This window comes from Choristoneura fumiferana, chromosome 10, assembly GCF_025370935.1.
Source record: "Choristoneura fumiferana chromosome 10, NRCan_CFum_1, whole genome shotgun sequence".
Lineage (NCBI taxonomy): Eukaryota > Metazoa > Arthropoda > Insecta > Lepidoptera > Tortricidae > Choristoneura > Choristoneura fumiferana.
The window spans coordinates 10,540,780-10,560,606 of NC_133481.1; the positions used below are offsets into that span (position 1 = coordinate 10,540,780).

At 37.2% G+C, this 19,827-nt stretch overlaps 1 protein-coding gene across 1 annotated transcript in view; it reads right to left on the bottom strand.

The window, feature by feature from the left end:
• The window catches only part of Hexo1 (beta-hexosaminidase 1), a gene marked incomplete in the record, with an annotated part of 29,525 nt that overhangs the window by 8,971 nt on the left and 727 nt on the right, over positions 1 to 19,827 (bottom strand). Inside the window, 8 exon segments of the mRNA XM_074093458.1 lie at positions 1,227 to 1,361; positions 3,405 to 3,526; positions 4,085 to 4,193; positions 5,907 to 6,067; positions 7,438 to 7,543; positions 9,546 to 9,676; positions 11,072 to 11,202; positions 12,823 to 12,887. Coding sequence (XP_073949559.1) covers positions 1,227 to 1,361; positions 3,405 to 3,526; positions 4,085 to 4,193; positions 5,907 to 6,067; positions 7,438 to 7,543; positions 9,546 to 9,676; positions 11,072 to 11,202; positions 12,823 to 12,881 — 954 coding nt within the window.

Here is a 19,827-nt window from a genome sequence, read left to right on the forward strand (position 1 = left end):
TTAAGCGAGGGTGGACTATTTATCCGAGGGTTTATATTGACTTCTAGTCTCGAGGTGAAAACTCTATTTTTCACTTCGATTGCGAGAAAAAAATAGTCATTAATCGTTTATGATTTACGCTCTACAACAATTTGAAAGTTTTCACGGTAAGTATTTTTTTCCAATAATACAGATATAACAAAATCGCATTGGCGAAATGGTCCATACACAAACTGGAATAAATAGAATGGCGCCACCTTCTATGCGGAAAAAGCATAGAACTAAGACCACGTAGACTATGAACGTAACATTTTCGTCATGAAAATGGTCCACACACAATATTATTATAGGCCACAAACTAAGCAAGTAGGTACTGGCTGTTTGAGTTTATCTAAGTCACTCGAAGTTAAATTTAAAAATTAATAACTTTTACTCCCTAGGGACTAAAGTACTCACTTTACTCCCGCCTCGTAAGGCTATATTGACCTACTTTTAGAGCATGAGAAGGAAAAACACATAATTTCACATTCATAATATTGTAAGAATAGGTACCTAAAAAGAATAAGATTAATAAGGATTAAAATTTTAGATGTCGATTCTACTTAATTTAATATCAGTCAAGATGACATTTTATTCGAAATGAAATCTCGTACGTTACCATGATATCCAACAAAGTTTTTTTTAGTAAAACTCATATGATATGATAAACCCACACTCGTATTTTAATGCTACTCGTTATGTAACAGTCACGTTTAAACTACTATTAAGTACCTACGCTAAAATAATTTCAAAACTACAAAACTCGGGGAAAAAAGTAGAAATCCAGACGCTAGCGGCTACTTGCCTCAGTACCCCTAGTGTAAGTTTTCAGTACCCTTAGTGTAAGGTTTCGGTATAAAAATACGACTCGATCGCGTTCGCGTTAAAATCTCAATTGTATGGAAACACGAACAGCACCTCTAGCGGAACGTTGCGATGTTCGTGTTCCTAAACAAATGAGATTTAACGCGAAACGCGATCGAGACGTATTTCTAACGAAAACTTACACTAAGGGCACAGTTACAAAATACGTCTCGATCGCGTTTCGCATGAAATCCTCAAGTTTTATGTAAAACACGAACATCGATAAACGTTCCGCTATTTTAAGGCTACTGTTCGTAATTGCATACAAATTGGATTTTAACGCGAACTGCGATCGAACGTATTTTTTTGAACCGAAAACTTACACAGCAATAGATAACTCTTACTTTGAAGCAAACAGTGAGGCCGGTGTCCTGCCATCCTTCGCCCACGTGCGCGGGCGCATCGAACTCTGGAAGCACTCGCACGCCGCGCTCCAGCCCGAATTGGACCACGTCTCTAATTGCCGCCTTTGTGTAAATCTATAATAAAAACGATCAAAATATAGAAGATACTCTCTGTCGATAGTTTCATTTCATCCCGAACCCTTTTTTTTTATTCAACTGGATGGCAAACGAGCAAGTGGAACTCCTGTTGGTAAGAGATCACCACCGCCTATAAACATCTGCAACACCAGGGGTGTTGCAGATGCGTTGCCAACCTAGAGGCCTAAGATGGATACCTCAAGTGCCAGTAATTTCACCGGTTGTCTTACTCTCCACGCTGAAACACAAGAGTGCAAGCACTGCTGCTTCACGGCAGGATTAGCGAGCAAGATGGTGGTAGCAATCCGGGCGGACCTTGCACAAGGTCCTACCACCTGCAACTTACGCTCTTTGATAACGAGATGGCACGTTGCCGATTTATTTGACAAGGGGTTATGTTCTGTCTTATGTATGTATCTTGGTTTCACACGAGTGTCGGGAAACAGATGGAAACATTCGCATCGTCCAGTTTACCAAGTTACCAGTATATAAAGCACACACAGCACAGTAATAAATAATATATGGTTGATGACTATGTGGTTGTCGCGTATTCTGTATCGGATCCAAACCTGATCCACGTAATATCAGCGTTTAGTGACGGCAAGTGCTGAGTGACTCCTTTTCGCATTTGTATTTTACTTTTCATTTATCGTTCATTTTTGTGAACCGACCTATTTTTACCTATGCAAGATTTATTATTATTATTATTATTATTATAAAAAGTACTCTGTGCAAGTTATCGTAAACTTAATGGATAGAAAGATGCTTATAGGTACAGTCGAATTCATAAACTTGTGAGCAAAAATTTGATCAAAAATATCTAAACACGCTTCTACACCGTTAACAATAGACGTGTTCAGATTTTTTTTTCAAAATTTGCTCACAAGTGTATGAACTCGACTGTACATCTATATTATATACTATACTAAAATTATAAAGAGGAAAATTTGGATTTTGGTTTTTGGATGTTTGTTACGAATTAACTCAAAACTACTGATTTAAAAATTCTTTCGCTATTAGAATGTAAATTATTTAAATGCCATAGGCTATATTTATTACCAGGAAAAATTTGGGTCCGTACTAAAACTTCAGTAATGTAACTCAAAGTGTAAAAAAAAGTTGCCATGAAACATCTTTCATCGCATGCGCTGTGGAAACTATTGATGATAGGACAAAAAAAATGTTCTACGCTATTAAAGAATATATTCATATCTACAAAACTTCGCGATACCATATGCCCAACTATTGTAGTTATGTCACTATACCTAAGTACTTTTTTACATTTTAAAAGTTGACAGAAATGCCGACTAAAATCAGACCATGTATCCATACCTTTGTATTAATCTTTATCCAAATAAATAATTTTATATCAAGACGGTTTCAATAATTACTTTTTTATTCGTCAAATCCGACATTCCATTCAAAACATATTACGAAAATAAAGCAACAATTTTGCGTAATGGTAACGGTACCCTACCTACTTCCATTTATAAATAAATAATGATTTCTGAAACTATCGCGATTAATACATGAAATAACTACCTACCGAATAATTCGTTTAAGTTTAGTCGTATATCTATTGTAATTGAAAATAATAATGCTTAAATACACAGACAGACACATTTTAAGTAAGTTTAAATAAATAGGTAAGATTAACGATTACATTTATTTAAGCGATTATATCTAAGCCATACCTACATATAAGTACCTTTAAATGTCATTGGTAGTCGTCGTGCTTATGTAGACTCAAGAACGCGTATTTTGTACGTCATGGCCGCCGTGTGGTATAGGTATGGAACCCTTCGTGCGGGAGTCCGACTCGCACTTGGCCGTTTTTTTTTGCCCGTGCGAAGCCGGGGCGGGTCGCTAGTATGTATTATTTTGACTGTTTTAACAATGCTGAACGTTTCAAGGATATCTACATATTTAATTAAACAAATTGCTACGTATCAGATTACACTCTACAGGTCACCATTTTTCATAAAATGATTGTAAGAAATGTTGCATTTAAATAAATACTGAATACTGAAGTAAACCTACCTTGGCAGGTGTGTAGGCTCCGTATTTGGAAAGATTTGGTCTCCTCTCTGATACGAAGGGGAAGCTCTGGCTGTCAGTGATATGCCAATGGAAAGTATTCAGCTTAACAGCAGCCATCGCGTCTATAAATAGAAAAATAATATTACTGGTAAGTGGCAGCCACATGATGCCATCCATGGTACCTATCTATTGGTGTCAATATGTTCCATGGGCCGATCTAGGGAGGCGGCAGAGGGGCGGAGACAGAGGGGTCATGGCTGAGGGTCGTGTTACCCCCTGGGCCCTGGGCTGGGTCTAAGACAGTGGATATTTTTCTAAACCCATTATTTTTTTGTCTTCCTGCGACAAAACAGGAGAATTGATTAAGTTAATGTTCAGTAAAACTAACCCGCCTGCTGAATATTTGGAAATACCTTGTATATTAATTATACGATACGCTTTACGGCATCGGGTCAACTTTGCGACACTTGTGGGCCGGTGTCCTGCGACCCGTAATTTAATTAGGAGCGACCAACGGCGCCGTTCTTTGTTCATCGCGCAGCTAAGACACTCGCCGTATCATGATTACTTGGCAATACAAAGCAATGAAAAGAAAACACTCTCGCCGCGCCACAGGTCACGCATCGTCGTTTCCGGGCCGTAAATAAAGCTACTTACCGGATTACTACTACTTAACTCACCTATAGTCTTCTTGATGGAATCAATAGTGTAATAGTTCCTAGCCGTGTCCAATAGAATTCCACGGTACGGATAGACGGGTTTATCCTCGATACTGACATCTCTTACAATCTGAAAAGAGGTTTTATATAAAGTCGGCCTCAAATAAAAAACTAGTTTATACTTATTTGTTTCAATATGCAATAAGTTGATCAACGAAATCTAAGATTTTTTAAAATATGGCTTTTCACGCAAGAGGCATCCTACCAACTAGACCACCGGGGAATCCAAGTAAAGTCTCGCTTGCGTTCGCTAATAGTGGCGTATGCCATCCATCGCAAGTACCATACGTCACTTTTCGTTCTTAAAAAATCTTAAAAAAACGTAGTGAAACTTGTACAGTAGATAATTGTGGATAAAGTTTGAAGCAAGTTTATGGTGTAGGTCATACATACTTGTAAGTAGCTAGAAAGCAACGAACCAAAACTTAGGATATACATAAGTTTACGTAGGTACGTCAATTTCTTTTTCATGGTAATATTTATATCGACTTATGGAGAAATAAAGAAAAGGACCGATTTGGATGACATTTTGTGTGCATTATTTTATTAGGTTCCTGGATGGTTTGAAAGCACAACTGGACCCGGTAGGTGGCGCTGCTGTCGGTATACAATACAATACAATAACTCTTTATTGCACACCAACACATAGCAAGCAGTACAGAAAAACAGGTATAAGTATATACAGATACTTTCTGAGGTAAGCAATAGGCGGCCTTATCGCTTCAGATCGATCTCTTCCAGGCAACCTTTACAATGGAATGGATGGAGAAGTAAGATGTCTATATTAAGGCTCCATTTTCAACAGAGATGTGCGAGGATGTGTTGCGAGGAATGTGTTTTTCATTAACCAATAGAAACGCTTCATTTACCTCGCCTCGCTCCGCTCAGCTGTTTCCACCAGCGATCCTGCACAGCGAGGATGGGTAAATGAAGCGTTTCTCTATTGGTTCATGAAAAATACATTCCTCGCCCGCAACACATCCTCGAACATCTTTGGTGGAAACGCTGCTTTACTGTTGCTGCTGCTTTTCCATGCAAGACAACGTCTGCCGGGTCTGCTAAGTTTTTTATATAAATGTAATATTATAGTCAAAATACCACGCACAAGAGTTATCACGCTATCACACACGAGTAATATTTACCTCGACGTTTCGGCAACATTACAGTGGCCGTGGTCACGAGAAGACTGAAGTGTGGGTGTCAAGTCTGCCTAGCAGCGCGAGTCCTTCGAACTACCCGCACTTGATCACAAATAGTACCGGCACTCGTATCACGAACTACACGCACTTGGTCATTTTTATTTGTCACCCCATGCTAGGCAGACTTGACACCCCACGCTTCAGTCTACTCGTGACCACGGCCACTGTAATGTTGCCGAAACGTCGTGGTAAATATTACTCGTGTGTGTTAGCGTTAAGTCCTGTGCGTGGTATTTTGACTATGAGTGAAAATCACGAAAGTTTAAGACATTAAGGGGCTATTTTACCATCCATTGATTAGTGTTAACTGACGGTTAAATGTGATGCCGTCATAACCGTCAGTTAACACTAATCAATGGATGGTGAAACAGTCCCTAAATGTAATATTATAGGTGAATTTACGTCATAATGACGTCACCAGCACCAAAGCTTCGCTTCCTCGTAAATAAAATACCATATGTTGCATTCCATGTGATCGAACTACAGGATCCAAAACACATCCAATGTGACAGGTCCTTGAATCGATAATGATATCAAATAGATAAGAGGACTATCAACCATTGACCCAATATATATTATCTTACCAGCAGATGGTCTCTGATATCGTCGTAGAGAATGAGTTGCGACAATGTTTCCAGGCCGTGGCGGACCCCGAAGAAAGATCCTCCAGTAATGGTAGCGTTCACTTTGTCGTTAGCTCCACTAATCTTTATAGTGTAGTTCTCATTCATATCCAGGGAGAAAACTAAAACCATAATGTTGCAGCATTTTAGTTTGTAAATCAAAAAACTGAAGTGCGAGTTGGACTATAGCGCAATGAAGGTTCAGTACAATTTGCAGATATCAATGAATATCCAGTGTTAGCAGAACCCTGCGCCTGAACAAAAATGTACACGGTTATTTTAGATTGATAAGTGACATAAACAGACACTCAAAATAAAAATGAGTTTTTTTTTCGTCTGTTTATCAGTCATCAACATCATATCAGCCCTAGGACGTCCACTTTTGGACAGAGGCCTCCCCCGTGGACCTCCTGTTGCTTTCGGTTGGAAGCAGCCTGCATCCACCCTAACCCGCGGCTTTAACCAGGTCATCCGTCCATCTCGTTGGTGGACGTCCTAAGCTGCGCTGCGCTTGCCAATCCGCGGTCTCGGTCCGTTGCTAAATCCAGCTCTGATTATATACACCCCAGGATATTATGTGCCGAAAATGCAAATGTGTTGGGAATGATTCAAGCGTGTATCTTCATTCGATTTATGTTGCAACTCTACCTTAAACTTTAAATGCAACATAAGATCAAATCAATTCTGTAATTTCCACTAAATATAGTTTACATTTCAAGTTCCTTTATACTATACAAGATGTATACAAGCAACCTGATAAGTATGCGAATACCAAATTAAACCTGAACGTTTTGGGACGATGTTATTGACTTGAGTTCAACATCCTTTGTCGCCTGAGAACCGGTCGGACATGTATTATTTGAGATCGTTTAGTGATATAGTCCATCTGAACTAACGTTAGTAGATAGGTATATAAAAGTGTAAAGAGTGCATTAACCCCAAGTGGCGATTTACAAAAGGATAAAGATAAGCATTAGGAGTCGTGACACTTTTCTGCTTCTTTTATTTGGCACATTTGTTGAAATTAGCAATGAAGTGATTCCTTTCATAGGCTGGTACCTATAATTTATAGTTAGATACTATAACTAGCCTTTACCCGCGGCTTTGCTCGCATTAATCATTAGATCTGATTTAAATTGAAATTTCAGACATTCCCAAAATTTACATCATGCTCTTATTAACATAGTATAAAAAACCAGCGCCAAATTCAACGTCTCGAATTAGGTCTCACCTGGCAATTGAGAATTCGGGATTGTACGAGTATACAGGTCCTGTGGAAATAAGGGGATAAAGTAGCCTATGAGTTATTCCAGAGAACCAGCTAAATCTGTCCAATCGTTTTAAAGTGAAAAAGTAACAAACAAATAAACACCTAGACACACACACACGCAAGCAAGCGCGCGCGCACTCACAATATTTTGCATTTTTTATCTATGGGTTCTTGAGAAGCATGTCCTAGCGGCTAGGATTGAGTCCTAATAATTATACCCACCTTTATTGTCTGGATCCTGGTTGATGAGATGTACAAGCAGAACTTTGCCAGTGGTTTTGGGTACCGCTCCTTCAGGAATCGACAGGGCTACAGTTTTCTTGAATCTCTGAAAATAATTCCTTGTAAGGTATAGGTAATAAAAAAGAATAGACTACTCCAACTGCTACTATTTCTCGATAGCCTTGTTATTTTTACAGATTATAGTAAAGTAAGTTGAAATTTTGACTCTTGGTTCTATATAAAGTGGTTATAGGTAACGAAGATAGCATAGTCAACTCTAACTAATTCACGATAGCTATTGTCTCGCTCGTTATGGGCAAGTCAAGGGTGCACTTACAGCAAGTATAGAGGATAGACGACACATATATTTATGGGCTCTATAAAATGTTCTTACGTGATACTCACGTAAATGTCGCATTAACTAATAAATAAAGATTATTAGAAAATGTCAAGTAGAGCCACTTTACTTTACCAGATAACGACTTTGTTATTCATAAAATAACATAAAAAATGCGAATGCGTGTGTATTGAGTGGTTGTGACTATGTTTGTATGTTTAACAAACAACAAGAGAGAAACAGAGCATAAACCTTTTTGACAAACTTTTAAATAAAATACAAAAAAACCTTAAATATTTAATTATTTTGCATGTGTCGACTATTTATAATCGACTTCAAAAAAAGAAGGCTTCAATGCCACCAGTGTGTATTTAATATTTTCATTGAGTTTTATATACCTACATAACTGATGGTTTTCTAGTCATTTAGGTTTTTAAGGAAACTTCGACACATTAAACAGGGTGTGCGATAAACCTGACGGGTGATGTGATGGAGAGATAATAGGTAAAAAAACCGGGCAAGTGCGAGTCGGACTCGCGCACCGAGGGTTCCGTACACATTTACAGGTATGTAAACGGGAATCGTGTGTTGAAGATATTTCCCGCTTTTTGAGAGTGATTTAATACATCCAGTGTAAGCAGAGCCCTGCTCCTAAGCAAATCGTACGCAGTGTGGGGTCAGATTAAATTGGTCATTGATATTTACAGACACATAAAAATCAAGTTTGTCAGACTTTTCTAGTTGGTTGTGTTATAATAGCTACCTTCACACCAAATTTCAAGTTTCTAGGACAACTGGAAGTACCCTTATAGGTTTTCAGGGCACGGCAATTTGTATGGAACCACGTTGTTTAATGACTAACTTTTGATTGCGTTGACCTTAAAGTCTGATTTTTTTCAAGGCTTCAATGGACCGCAGATATGAGTATTCAATATCAATTTCAGCTTGATACCTCCACGTGTTCCTGAGAAAAATGGTCTTGACAGACGGACGGACGGACAACAAAGTGATCCTATAAGGGTTCCGTTTTTTCCTTTCGAGGTACGGAACCCTAAACATGGCGAAAATTTGTCCATACGAAAATTATGAATGACCCTAATTATATCCCTCTCTAACTAGTAGGCGAGTGCGACAAAGACGAATGCTTTATGTTTGTTAAAGTTAGTTAAAATAAGATTGGAATTTTCTTTCGCACTTTAAGAAAACTAAATAAAATACTTACCCACCCACCTTACCTACCCACGAATCCTACGGTATTTGACTATTTTGTATATGTTTTATAAATTAAAACTACACAATGCCTGTTATCGAATAGAAAAATAATTTTTAAGCTACCTTTACAAATAACAAAGTTATAAAGGTTTGAAATTCAAGATTAGACAGAGAAAGACATACTGGCATGAGACATCACACGCCAGTACCGCCATACTTGCTGCATAGAGAAAAGCGTTTGAGAAAGAGACAGGTATCATTTTTTAAAAAATCACTATAAATCCAATTATCAACCGATTTAAATTTTCTCTTCGCTAAACACTATCTGTATATCTATTTTTTCATAAAAAGATATGGCAAAATCAGGAGTTGTCAAATACCGTATTCGTTTATCGCTCGCTAGGGACTCAAAGTATCTGTGTACCGAATTTCATCTAAATCGGTTCAGCGTTTAGACGTGATGTTAAGTAACAAACAAACAGACTTACACACTTTCGGTTTTATAATATTAGTGGGATAATGGGATTAGTGGAATTAATGGTAGCTGTTCCATCCATACCGCAGCAGCCGCTCGCATCAAATCGTCCGTTTTCCCTGGCGTCTCTATCTGAATATCAATGCTGTCCATATTGATCTTGGAAAGGAAGTTGCCAAGGTCCGTCTCACCTGTAGGCCTTGGCCAAAGGAGCCCTGGAAAAACAAATTTTCCTCAAGAAAGTGGAAATTAATATGAACCAAAGAAGCATACGCTCGTCAATTTGAGAGCAAGTAATTTCTAGTAAGTACCTAGGTAACAAAATGTTATTCAATAAGTGAAATTTATAAATTTCACCACCATGAAATTCCGCTTCAGTCTGACTAGCCCTAAATGTGACTTAAAAAAAGGTTACGCATGGAGTCGTATTAATTTATTATTGGGCCGCAATGAAAGTAGGATTGGAAGATTATGCAATTATGCGTAGTTCTGATGACAATACCATACATAATAATGCTACCGTCGAGTCGGGCTGATCTATGATGGAGCCGGAAGCTAGGCAGAATAACATAACCTAGCCGTGTTTGGGATTGTAATCAAGCAGTCAACAAGATTTATCATTTTTCATTTACCTGTTAGGTATAAACTTTTTAACTATATGTATTACCTTTCGATCAAATAACAGACAGATACAGAGTTTTTCATAACAGGTTAAAAGTTAGCTTTAGATATAATATATCGTGCGGACACCGATGTAAAAGTATCGTGTTAGTAGTTGGTATGCCGTTAAACATCCTGAAAGATAAGTATCGAGATATTTTAAACATTCACGCTCGATCGCATACCGTAGACCTAACCATTCATGCGATATCATGATGGAGAATATTCTCGATGGCACGAAGAATCTAGGCTCGGTTTTTTCAACAAGTATTTTATAAAGCTGAAGTAGGGCGTAATTAAATTAGTCATATTTTAAGTATTTAACCTGTTCATTCGACCAACGTTTACCATCAAACATACTGTATACATAGCTGAATACGCACACGTTAAATTTTTAAATTTTGCACGTAGGTATTTAATTTTATATGTCTGGTCACGTGAGACCAACCCTACCGGATTATATCTGCAAATGCATTAATATCTGCCACAGCGGGCGTCCAAAAATGTCTGACACGTCCTACAGGCTTTAGAAATAGAGTCGTATCAGACTTATGCACGCTTCGATGTGTCAGATTTTGGTGCTGGTGACTGTACCAGTATTAGTGAGATTAACATTTTTTTAATGTTCATAACAAAAAGCATTAAACGGTCACTATGCAATTAGAGGTGCATGTGATGGTTTTAAATATGATATGATTCCGAACGATCTGTCATCAATTACTGAAGGTGTAAGGTGTAGGGTTGATTCTCTACTCACGTCTTCCGAATCACCCAGTATAATATCACTCACTACATATTACCAAAACAAAATCCTCGGCAACGCATTTGTCTGTTTGTTCTCGACCAACTCGATTCTCTGAACCGCTAAATTTTATTCCGCGTGGCGTCTCAACGCTGACCTTTCTATCTCTCTATCCTTATCATAACATAGTAAAGGGCAAAGCAATTACCGTATTCGTTGCAGAACATTTTGCAGGCCTCCAGAGAAAGGGCGGGGTCCTTGCTTTTGGGGTCGTTGCGTGTCTTCAGACACTTGCCGTTGTCGCACGCCCATTTATAATCGACCCCCTCGGCCGCAAGGCTGAAATCATGCCAATGTGTGTAAAAATGCCATTGGATTTCCTTTACGACATTCACATAGAAACGTCTTATAAATTATTTATGTAAGCAAAGTAGTAGGTATTATTCTTCTCGCGAACTCTCATAGTTTTGCTTTGCCCGGTTTAGCTTCAAATCATAATTTTCGGGCGACATTTTTAAGTAAGTATATTATGAGGGAGAGATACAGCAAAATAGATTATGAGGAAATAATAAATAAAAAGTAATTCGAATAGTGTTATTAATTATATCTCTTACAATTGTATAATTTATGCCCCAGTCAGCATAATGTTGCAGTAAGCCGCAACGCTGTTTTTCAGTTTATTAACAATATGTAAATCAAACCCTAGTTATGTAGGCTTAACAGCTTTAAATCATTACTTGTAACTTATTTAAATCTTTTCATTAAGTACAGTGAAATGGGTAGCCTAGAGACTACCTCTATATTTTAACTTGCTGAATTAAATCTAGTAGAATCCTGTCGAATCTCTAATTTTATTTGATCAACCAATCTGATTCACAACACATTTTTGTTAGGGTAGTAACACTCTCGTTCCTTGTTTTCCCTGTAAACGAATTTTTTTCGCCAGGCTCTCATCACCCCTGCGTATTATAGCCGAAATACGAAAGAATTAAGTAGTTGGTTGAAGTCAAGTAACGTGAGATCAACTATTGTTATTTGGCCTATAGTTCCCACGTGGGCTCATTACGAATTGGAAACTTCTTACAGAGAATTGATTTTTTCGGTGGTTGCACTCACCTCCGAAAAAATTTAATTCTCTGTATTATTTCCTCAAAATCAAGCCCTCTAATTCTGAAAGGACACCGTGACCTTCGATGATGATTGTTACTGACAAACCAACGTCTGTCATTATCATCTAGAGAGACATCCTCCATGACGTTAAGCGATGATCTTTCGAGCAATTAGGTATTATCGGCATCGCTGACGAGTTTGGAATAGGCTAATTACAATCAATAACAATCAAGCCAATCAAGTAAAGTCAAGCTAAAAAGTGGCGGAATCGTTTGAGTACCTAATTATTATCCCTAGAACTCTCTACAAGCTTTCATTGTTAATAGTTATAGGAGACCAGTTTCTGAAATCGCATGGACGAAAATACCATTTGAAAATACATAGTTCTAATTTACGTATTGCCCCAAAGCCACTATTCTGATAATTTTTTTGAATAATTGTGAAAATCGACTAACTAGGTACCTACTAAGTTCACGTTCGTTCGTCGAGCAAACCGAATCGTGTACTGTACCAGGGTAGAACCTCTTTAAATCAATTTCAGGGATAATTTCTTTGGCAGGTATATGGAATGTCAACGCAACGCGTCATTTGCAGGTCTCCGCATACTTCCTCAGAATGCCAAAATTAGAATGATGCAACTAGCATATCTCGTCAAGTGAAAATTATAAGTACATCCGAATTCATTACAAATTACAAACAACTCTCAAATTTGCATTTGTTCGTACTCAACAGATCGATAACTCCAAAAATCCCCCCTGGTGTCTGTGTTGGGCATCTGGGTGAAGTATATGAGAAGAGACCGTTGCAAATATTTTTACCAAACTACTACTAATACTAAACTACACTTACCATTTTATCACAAACGCTATGTAGATAGCGCATAATATGTAAAACCTATCTAGCCACATTGTAACCTGTAACAAAAGAAACATACATAAGTTTTGAAATTGTGACAAAAATAGAAAATTTAATTTTAAGTTCCACGTGTACGTGGAACCTAACCTTCATAATAACCCGTGAAACGTCAGATATCTCTGTGATTTCTTCGGATTCATGGTGATTTCTGGACAAAGTCTTTATTACCACGAAATTTTGACTACAAATAACTGTTATGTCCTTGCCAAGTGGATCATACCGTCCGTGGAATTCTCCAATTATTTGAACACCCTAGAAATTATCAGTGGCATTAAACAGTTGAAACATAAGACATTAATTAAATAACTATAACCTACCTACCTACGTTCTTGGCCGTCTCAAGTTGATGCAATTGCCATTGTCATATTAAATGGTGACAGATGTATGATATGTCATATCTTACTTCATTATGCCCACATTGTACCAACATGTCAACCAGTATCTACACAATAGCCACTTTCAAATGACTTGACCTGAGAATAAGAAGGTTGTAATAACAATGGAGATTTAGAACTAACATCACCACATCAGACTATAGTGCCAAGTAATTTTTAAGACTTTAAGTTTTGTTACGAATACTTAAAATACAAGTTACTTAGTATCTGAATACACGCAGCAGCAGGTGAGGTGTCACCGCGGTACTATTTACTGGTTTCTGTGAATTTCCCTCGCATTTATACTGTGCCTCTACTACGACGGCCCCAAAGCCGTAATTAGAGAACCCAGTTGGGGCTCATAATGTGTATGAAAAATACGATTGTTTGTTCTCGAGTCTTGGGTGTTTGATAATAGATTGTTCAACAAGGGACTAAAACAAGCGAACTATAGCCACCCTCGCTCTGCTCGGATGGCTAAACATCTCGTGTCGTTATAGGTGTCGATAAACACTCTACTTTTCACTTTGAATGCGAGGAAAAATACAAAGTTCTGTTCAGAATTACAAATGTTACTTTTTAAAAACGTACGCTCGACTAATGGGCATCTGTTCAAAATTCAAATAGCAAAAATTTGTTACGCGGTTTTTCTTTCCTTTTATTGATTTTGAAGTGACGCCTTAAATGCTTGCATACCTACTCATATTTAGGCATTTAGCCGACAGTTTCAAAATTGATAACTATTCTAAAACTGATTGGATTATGCAAAATAAAATGAATTAATCCTTAATATAATTGAATAGATTCATATTCGTAATCATTAATTGTGTTGCTCGAAATGAAATCATGTTTTTTTTATATTATTGCACAGTTGTCATTTTGAGGTTAAGTATTTCCACGCCCTAAAAATCCTCCATTCACAAACACCGTGATTGGCTGTTCAGGGGCTTCCAACTAAAATTTTAAAAAAGTACTTTAATCCCTAGAGATGAATGAGGAGCTTTAGTCCCGATATGCAGAGACTAAAGTAATTGTTCAAGAGCATGAGACAGAAGTGAAAATTGAAAAATTTATTTAAGCATGAGTAAGCACGATTATATCCATGGCGAGTACCTAACTCATACCTACCCATAACACAAGCTTTGCTTGCTTTGAGGCTAAGTCAATGGTGTCAATTGACCCGTGATATTTATTTAAACAGTCAACGTCATAAATAATAAGTGATCACTTTTGTACCTTGTCGCTTTCAGTCGGTACACAACTTCGTATGGCTTTTCAACCATGACGTTAAAATGACAAAGTACAAGTGATCACTTATTTATGACGTTGGCTGTACATTTATACAGAAAGTATTTGATAAAAAAAAATATAACAAAAAATTGAACCGACTACAAAAAAACCATGAAAATAATTTTCTACTAGTCTGAAGTCGGTCGGTGCCTCAGCACGAGCCAGCAGGAGTGGACCTACCTATAGCACAAAATATATAATAGTACTAACGTACAGAATAGCCACGCTCCGCCCCGCACCGATTTGAGTTACCCCAGTTATCCCACCCATCAAGCGCAGATTTCAGGAAAACCGCAGGAAAACAGTCGGGTGCGCAACGCGATGTAAGTTATATTCCCTATACTACGAAGAGATTTTTACTTCGGGAAATATCGGACGGTACGCCACTGATAGATTTTTAAACTTTCGCGATTTTCACGGCGACGGTAGCACTATTAGTTATTCTGTGCTTTCACTCATAATGAACTATATGTATATGTAGGACACCCGGGACATATAAGCGCGACTTTTAATATAAGTATTGCTAAAAATTACCTGTATGTTTCGGTCAATTGCAGCGACCATAGTCACGTCACTAGCACGAGTAGACTGAAGTGTAGGGTATTTGTATAACCGTAACCGCGCGAATTATTCGAACTACCCGCATTTAATATTTTTTTATTATTTTTGTTTTGACGCCGATGCCTCACAATATCCGGCGATTATTCCGATGGGGCGCGATAAAGTTCGTTCACTTTTCGCAAGTCATACTGTTGTTTGTCCGAATTATTGTTTGTCATATTTATTTTCCCACCAACCGTTGGGTAATGTTTCTGAAATTTAAATGGACATCCTAAAAAAACCGTAGGTTAGGTTAGGTTTGTTTTATAACAAGTCTGAGCAATTACTGGATTCAGAGAAAAAAAGGTTTTGACAAGGGAAACATTCTGACGAATACGCGAGCCGATATGAACCCTTTCCGATGAAACTCTTGTCGCCCGCATGAAGACGAGAGCTTAATTAAAGGTAGTGCCACGAGAGTTAAAGTGAATGATTAGACACACATCGGAGCATGAATGAAAATAATGACTAAATGTCAAAATCCCGCTGTCATTACATGACATTTCTTGTTTCCGTGACCTGAACTCTGGTGGCTTTACCTATATCAAAGTAAATAGCCTTAAATAGCCTTTGCTATGAAATTAAGGATCTTGAAAGCGGATAACCCTACATATTTATAAATTTCGTCGTCAGACATGAACATCTAGAGCAGAGTTTTTCAACCGGTGTGCCGGGTATATTTTCAGGTGTGCCGCGATCACCGCGAAGTGTACTTATACCTACCTATATGCGATTTGTACAAAAGGTGTCAACGAGACCCTATTAATAAGCCTCCGCTGTCCATTATGTTATACTTATTATTATTGTGGGTATACTCTACGGAACCCTTTAGTTACTCTACGCGCCAGTCCGACTCGCACTTGGCTATTTTTTACTGGTGTGCCGTGAAACTTTGATGGACAAAAAGTGGGCCGTTAAAACCAAAAGGTTGAAAACGCCTGATCTAGAGCAATATTAATTTAAAGAAAAAATATTTAAAATGCACCTACCTACGTGCTTAGTCTTAAATAACATCTTGATCTATTTCTGTAATCGTACGTAGGTCATAAGTGTCATACATAACCATAAGTGTTTGCAACTGCCAAACGACAACCGTATCCAATTCTAGTCTTCCTCTGATAATAATTATGTATCAGTTACAGCCTTCAAAAGAACAATCAGTCATGACGCACTTTTAAAAGTAAAAAGAAATAATTAACTAAAATTTACTTCCTTCCTACTTCACACCACGCAGAAGTATAATAATAATAATAAAGCGTAAATAGGGCCGGATTTCATACAATCAGTAAGTTTGTTTAGATTTAGAACATGTTCTTGTTTTTTAACTGGTAATATGTATGCCAGCTCGTCGTGGGCAGGCTTTATCATCAGATCCTGACTTGGTGTCAATGAGACCGCCTCGGAAGTATGTCATTTAGAACAAAAAAAGAATTTTGGAATTCGGCCCACAATTGGCGGAGTTATCGCGTAGGTCTGTAACAAACACAAAAAAAAAGACGAATTGAGAACCTTCTCCTTTTTTTGAAGTCAGTTGAAAAGGAGGAGATTCTTTGGGAAATCGATCTTTGACGAAGTGGGGATGATGAATACCGATATGGCCAACGGAGCGCACAATTACGATTATTTTGGTCGTATGCGACGGAGGTTATTTAACGTATTCGGATACTTTAACACAATTTCTTTAACTCGCATTACAAACGGTGAAGAGGAGCTGATGTTGAAGCACCAGGAGAACTCAACAATTAACATCCCAATAACATATCACTTGCATAACAAAGATTTAGAAATAACAGATTAAGAAATAGAATATGTAAAGTATTGAAAGGAAAGTGCTATTATATGACATACCTACAGGAATATTTAAATGACATAGAATTGAACAATGCATAAATTAATTACGTAATTTTTTATTGTACAAAATGCATTTACTTATTTTTATTGTATAATCCGAATAAAGAAATTGTAATGATGTAATAACTAATGTAAACAATAAATTTTAATAATAGCATAAATTAGGTAGGTTAGGTCTTGTTATAAAATTTGTACGCCGTGTACCTACCTAAGCGGCAAAAAGTGGAGAACTTTCAAATGTTGGCATAACACCCTGTTGACCATGTAACCTACTTTTTGAACAAATAAACCTTTGACTTTGACTTTGAAAAGTACCTACGAGTAAATAGTATTAGCGATTTTGTATGTAAATTCACTAATACTATAAATGCGAAAATGAGTTTATTTGTTTGTTTGATCCGCTTTCACGTATTAGCTAATGAAGTGATTGCTATGACATTTTGTATACATCTTAAAAGACCAGAATAAATAATACAAAAAATAAAAGTATCCCGAAAAAATGAGTCGTTTCCGAGCGAGCGCGATGAACGAATTCTTCGCAGATGAAGTCGCGGGCAACGGCTAGTACTACCTATGGCTAGTACCTAATACTTATTATATTTTGACATCAAATCAATTTTCTGCTAGATCGAATGACTAAAATGTATTTAGTAAATTATTTTAATACGCTCAGGGAAAGACTAACTTGAATAACACTCGTCTTATATGTAGCAATTACTGAGAGTGCACACGCTTAACGTGGCACAAATATTCATAAGGTAAGGTGTTTGCGCGTAATAAATTGAATGGCTGAAATAATGCATCCAGAACGAAAGAATAATATTGATAATGATAACGATATAATTAATGGTTATTTTATTTTACAAAAAGTTATAAAAATTGTCTGCAAAGGTACAACGTATGAATATGTCAATCTTCAAAAATAAAAACGTTTAATCGTATTCGTAACACCGGCACCTATTGTTTTGCTTGGTGGTTGTTTGTTTTTAAAACAAAGCGTTTATCAATTAGGCAGTAATTTAACACGGATTTCTCTTTTTTTATATATAAAAACAAAATGTTACCTTTTTTCACACGTCCACTTACGTCCGAAATATTGTCGAAACAGAAACAAAACACTAACAAAGAAACACGGCTGAGCGGCAGCGCGAATCGAGCAAAATGTGAATTTCGCGCTCACCATACCGCCTCAACCTGTTTACTTTACACTTGATCACACAAGAACCAACTCAATCCAAACGAATATAGACTTTACCACTTTACATTAAGCTAATTGTTACCACCCCACATTTTTATGGCTGCATCGTAAACTTGTTCTGGCCACGAGCTCGAAACTTGTTATATGTTTGTTTGTGTTAGGAACCGCATTATGATTTAAATTGGTTTTTAGTTTAGTGTGTAATAAACGAATTTATCACATTCGGGTAGGACAAATTAGTCGTGAACGGGTATCAGATTTGGATTATTATTAGTTTTTAATAACTCGCGGTTAATTATATACACTAGCCTGTTGGTTAGGTAGGGTGTAGATCATGAATACCTTTTATGAACTCCCGCCCAGTATCAGCTATCCAACCACTTTGTCATAAATAAATACCTTGTAAGTTAGCTAAGAACATTTCATAGTAACCATATCAATATTCGATTTTCTTATTTTTTTATAAATAGCTTGGTAAACGCACACATACATAAGCATAAGTAAGTATAATTTACACATCTCTATCTTTCCATATTAGAGGTACCTACTTTCAAACAAATAAAAGCATAGAGCGCTAATCTATACTAATATTATAAAGAGGCATGATTTATATTTTTGGATGTTTGTTACGAATTCACTCAAAAACTACTGGACCGATTTTAAAAATTCTTTCTTTATTAGAATGCTAAACTATTCCAAAGTGCCATAGGCTATATTTATTACAAGAAAAAATTTGCATGCGCTGTGCAAACTATTGATGATAGAACAAAAAAATGTTCTATAATATTAAAGAATATATCAATATCTACAAAAAACTTCGCAATATCATACGTCCAACTATTGTAGTTATGTCACTACAACTACTTATTACGGTTTAGCGCGGATCGGGTGTTGTTTTTGGGAATTGGAGCTGAAAAATGTGTGTAAAGTGCCCTAGATTAGAGACCTTTTTGACTTCTGTGCCCAAAGGGTGATAAAAACGGGACCCTATTACTTAGACTCCACTGTCCGTCTGTCTGTCTATCACTAGGTGTATCTCATGAACCGTGATAGCTAAACAGTTTTCACAGATGATGTATTTCTGTGGCCGTTATAACGACAAATACTAAAAACAGAATCAAATAAATATTTACTGTGTGCTCTTTAGGTGTACCTACTAATAAATATATTCTTTTCCCCTGCAGAAAAATGAAAAATAATAAGATTGTAACTGACACACAGTACCTAAATATCCCGAAGACAGTTGCAAAAACAAACAATCGTTATAATTTATATCTTCCTAAAACTCATTTTTAGCAAGCTAAAGTGGAATCGTGTAGACCACTACAACCTCCAACGAGTAGGTACGTATATAATTTAATCTAAAGGTTTTCCTCAAGAAGTTGCTCGACACAAAGAATTCAACCGCCTCTGCAATTCCACAAAGTTCGCTTCGCAGCAACGGTTTGCATAAAATACGAGGAATGCTAAACTTATTTACTTAAATAATTCACAAGCAAAACAAGACCAAGGGTATCCAATCTACCCCTTCGCAGAGACTTGCGATGCGAAAATGCAAAATAAAAATTCCGGAGCGGAAAGACTTGTGGTTCGTCCCGCTGGAAGTGCAGTTGGAATTACTGCGGA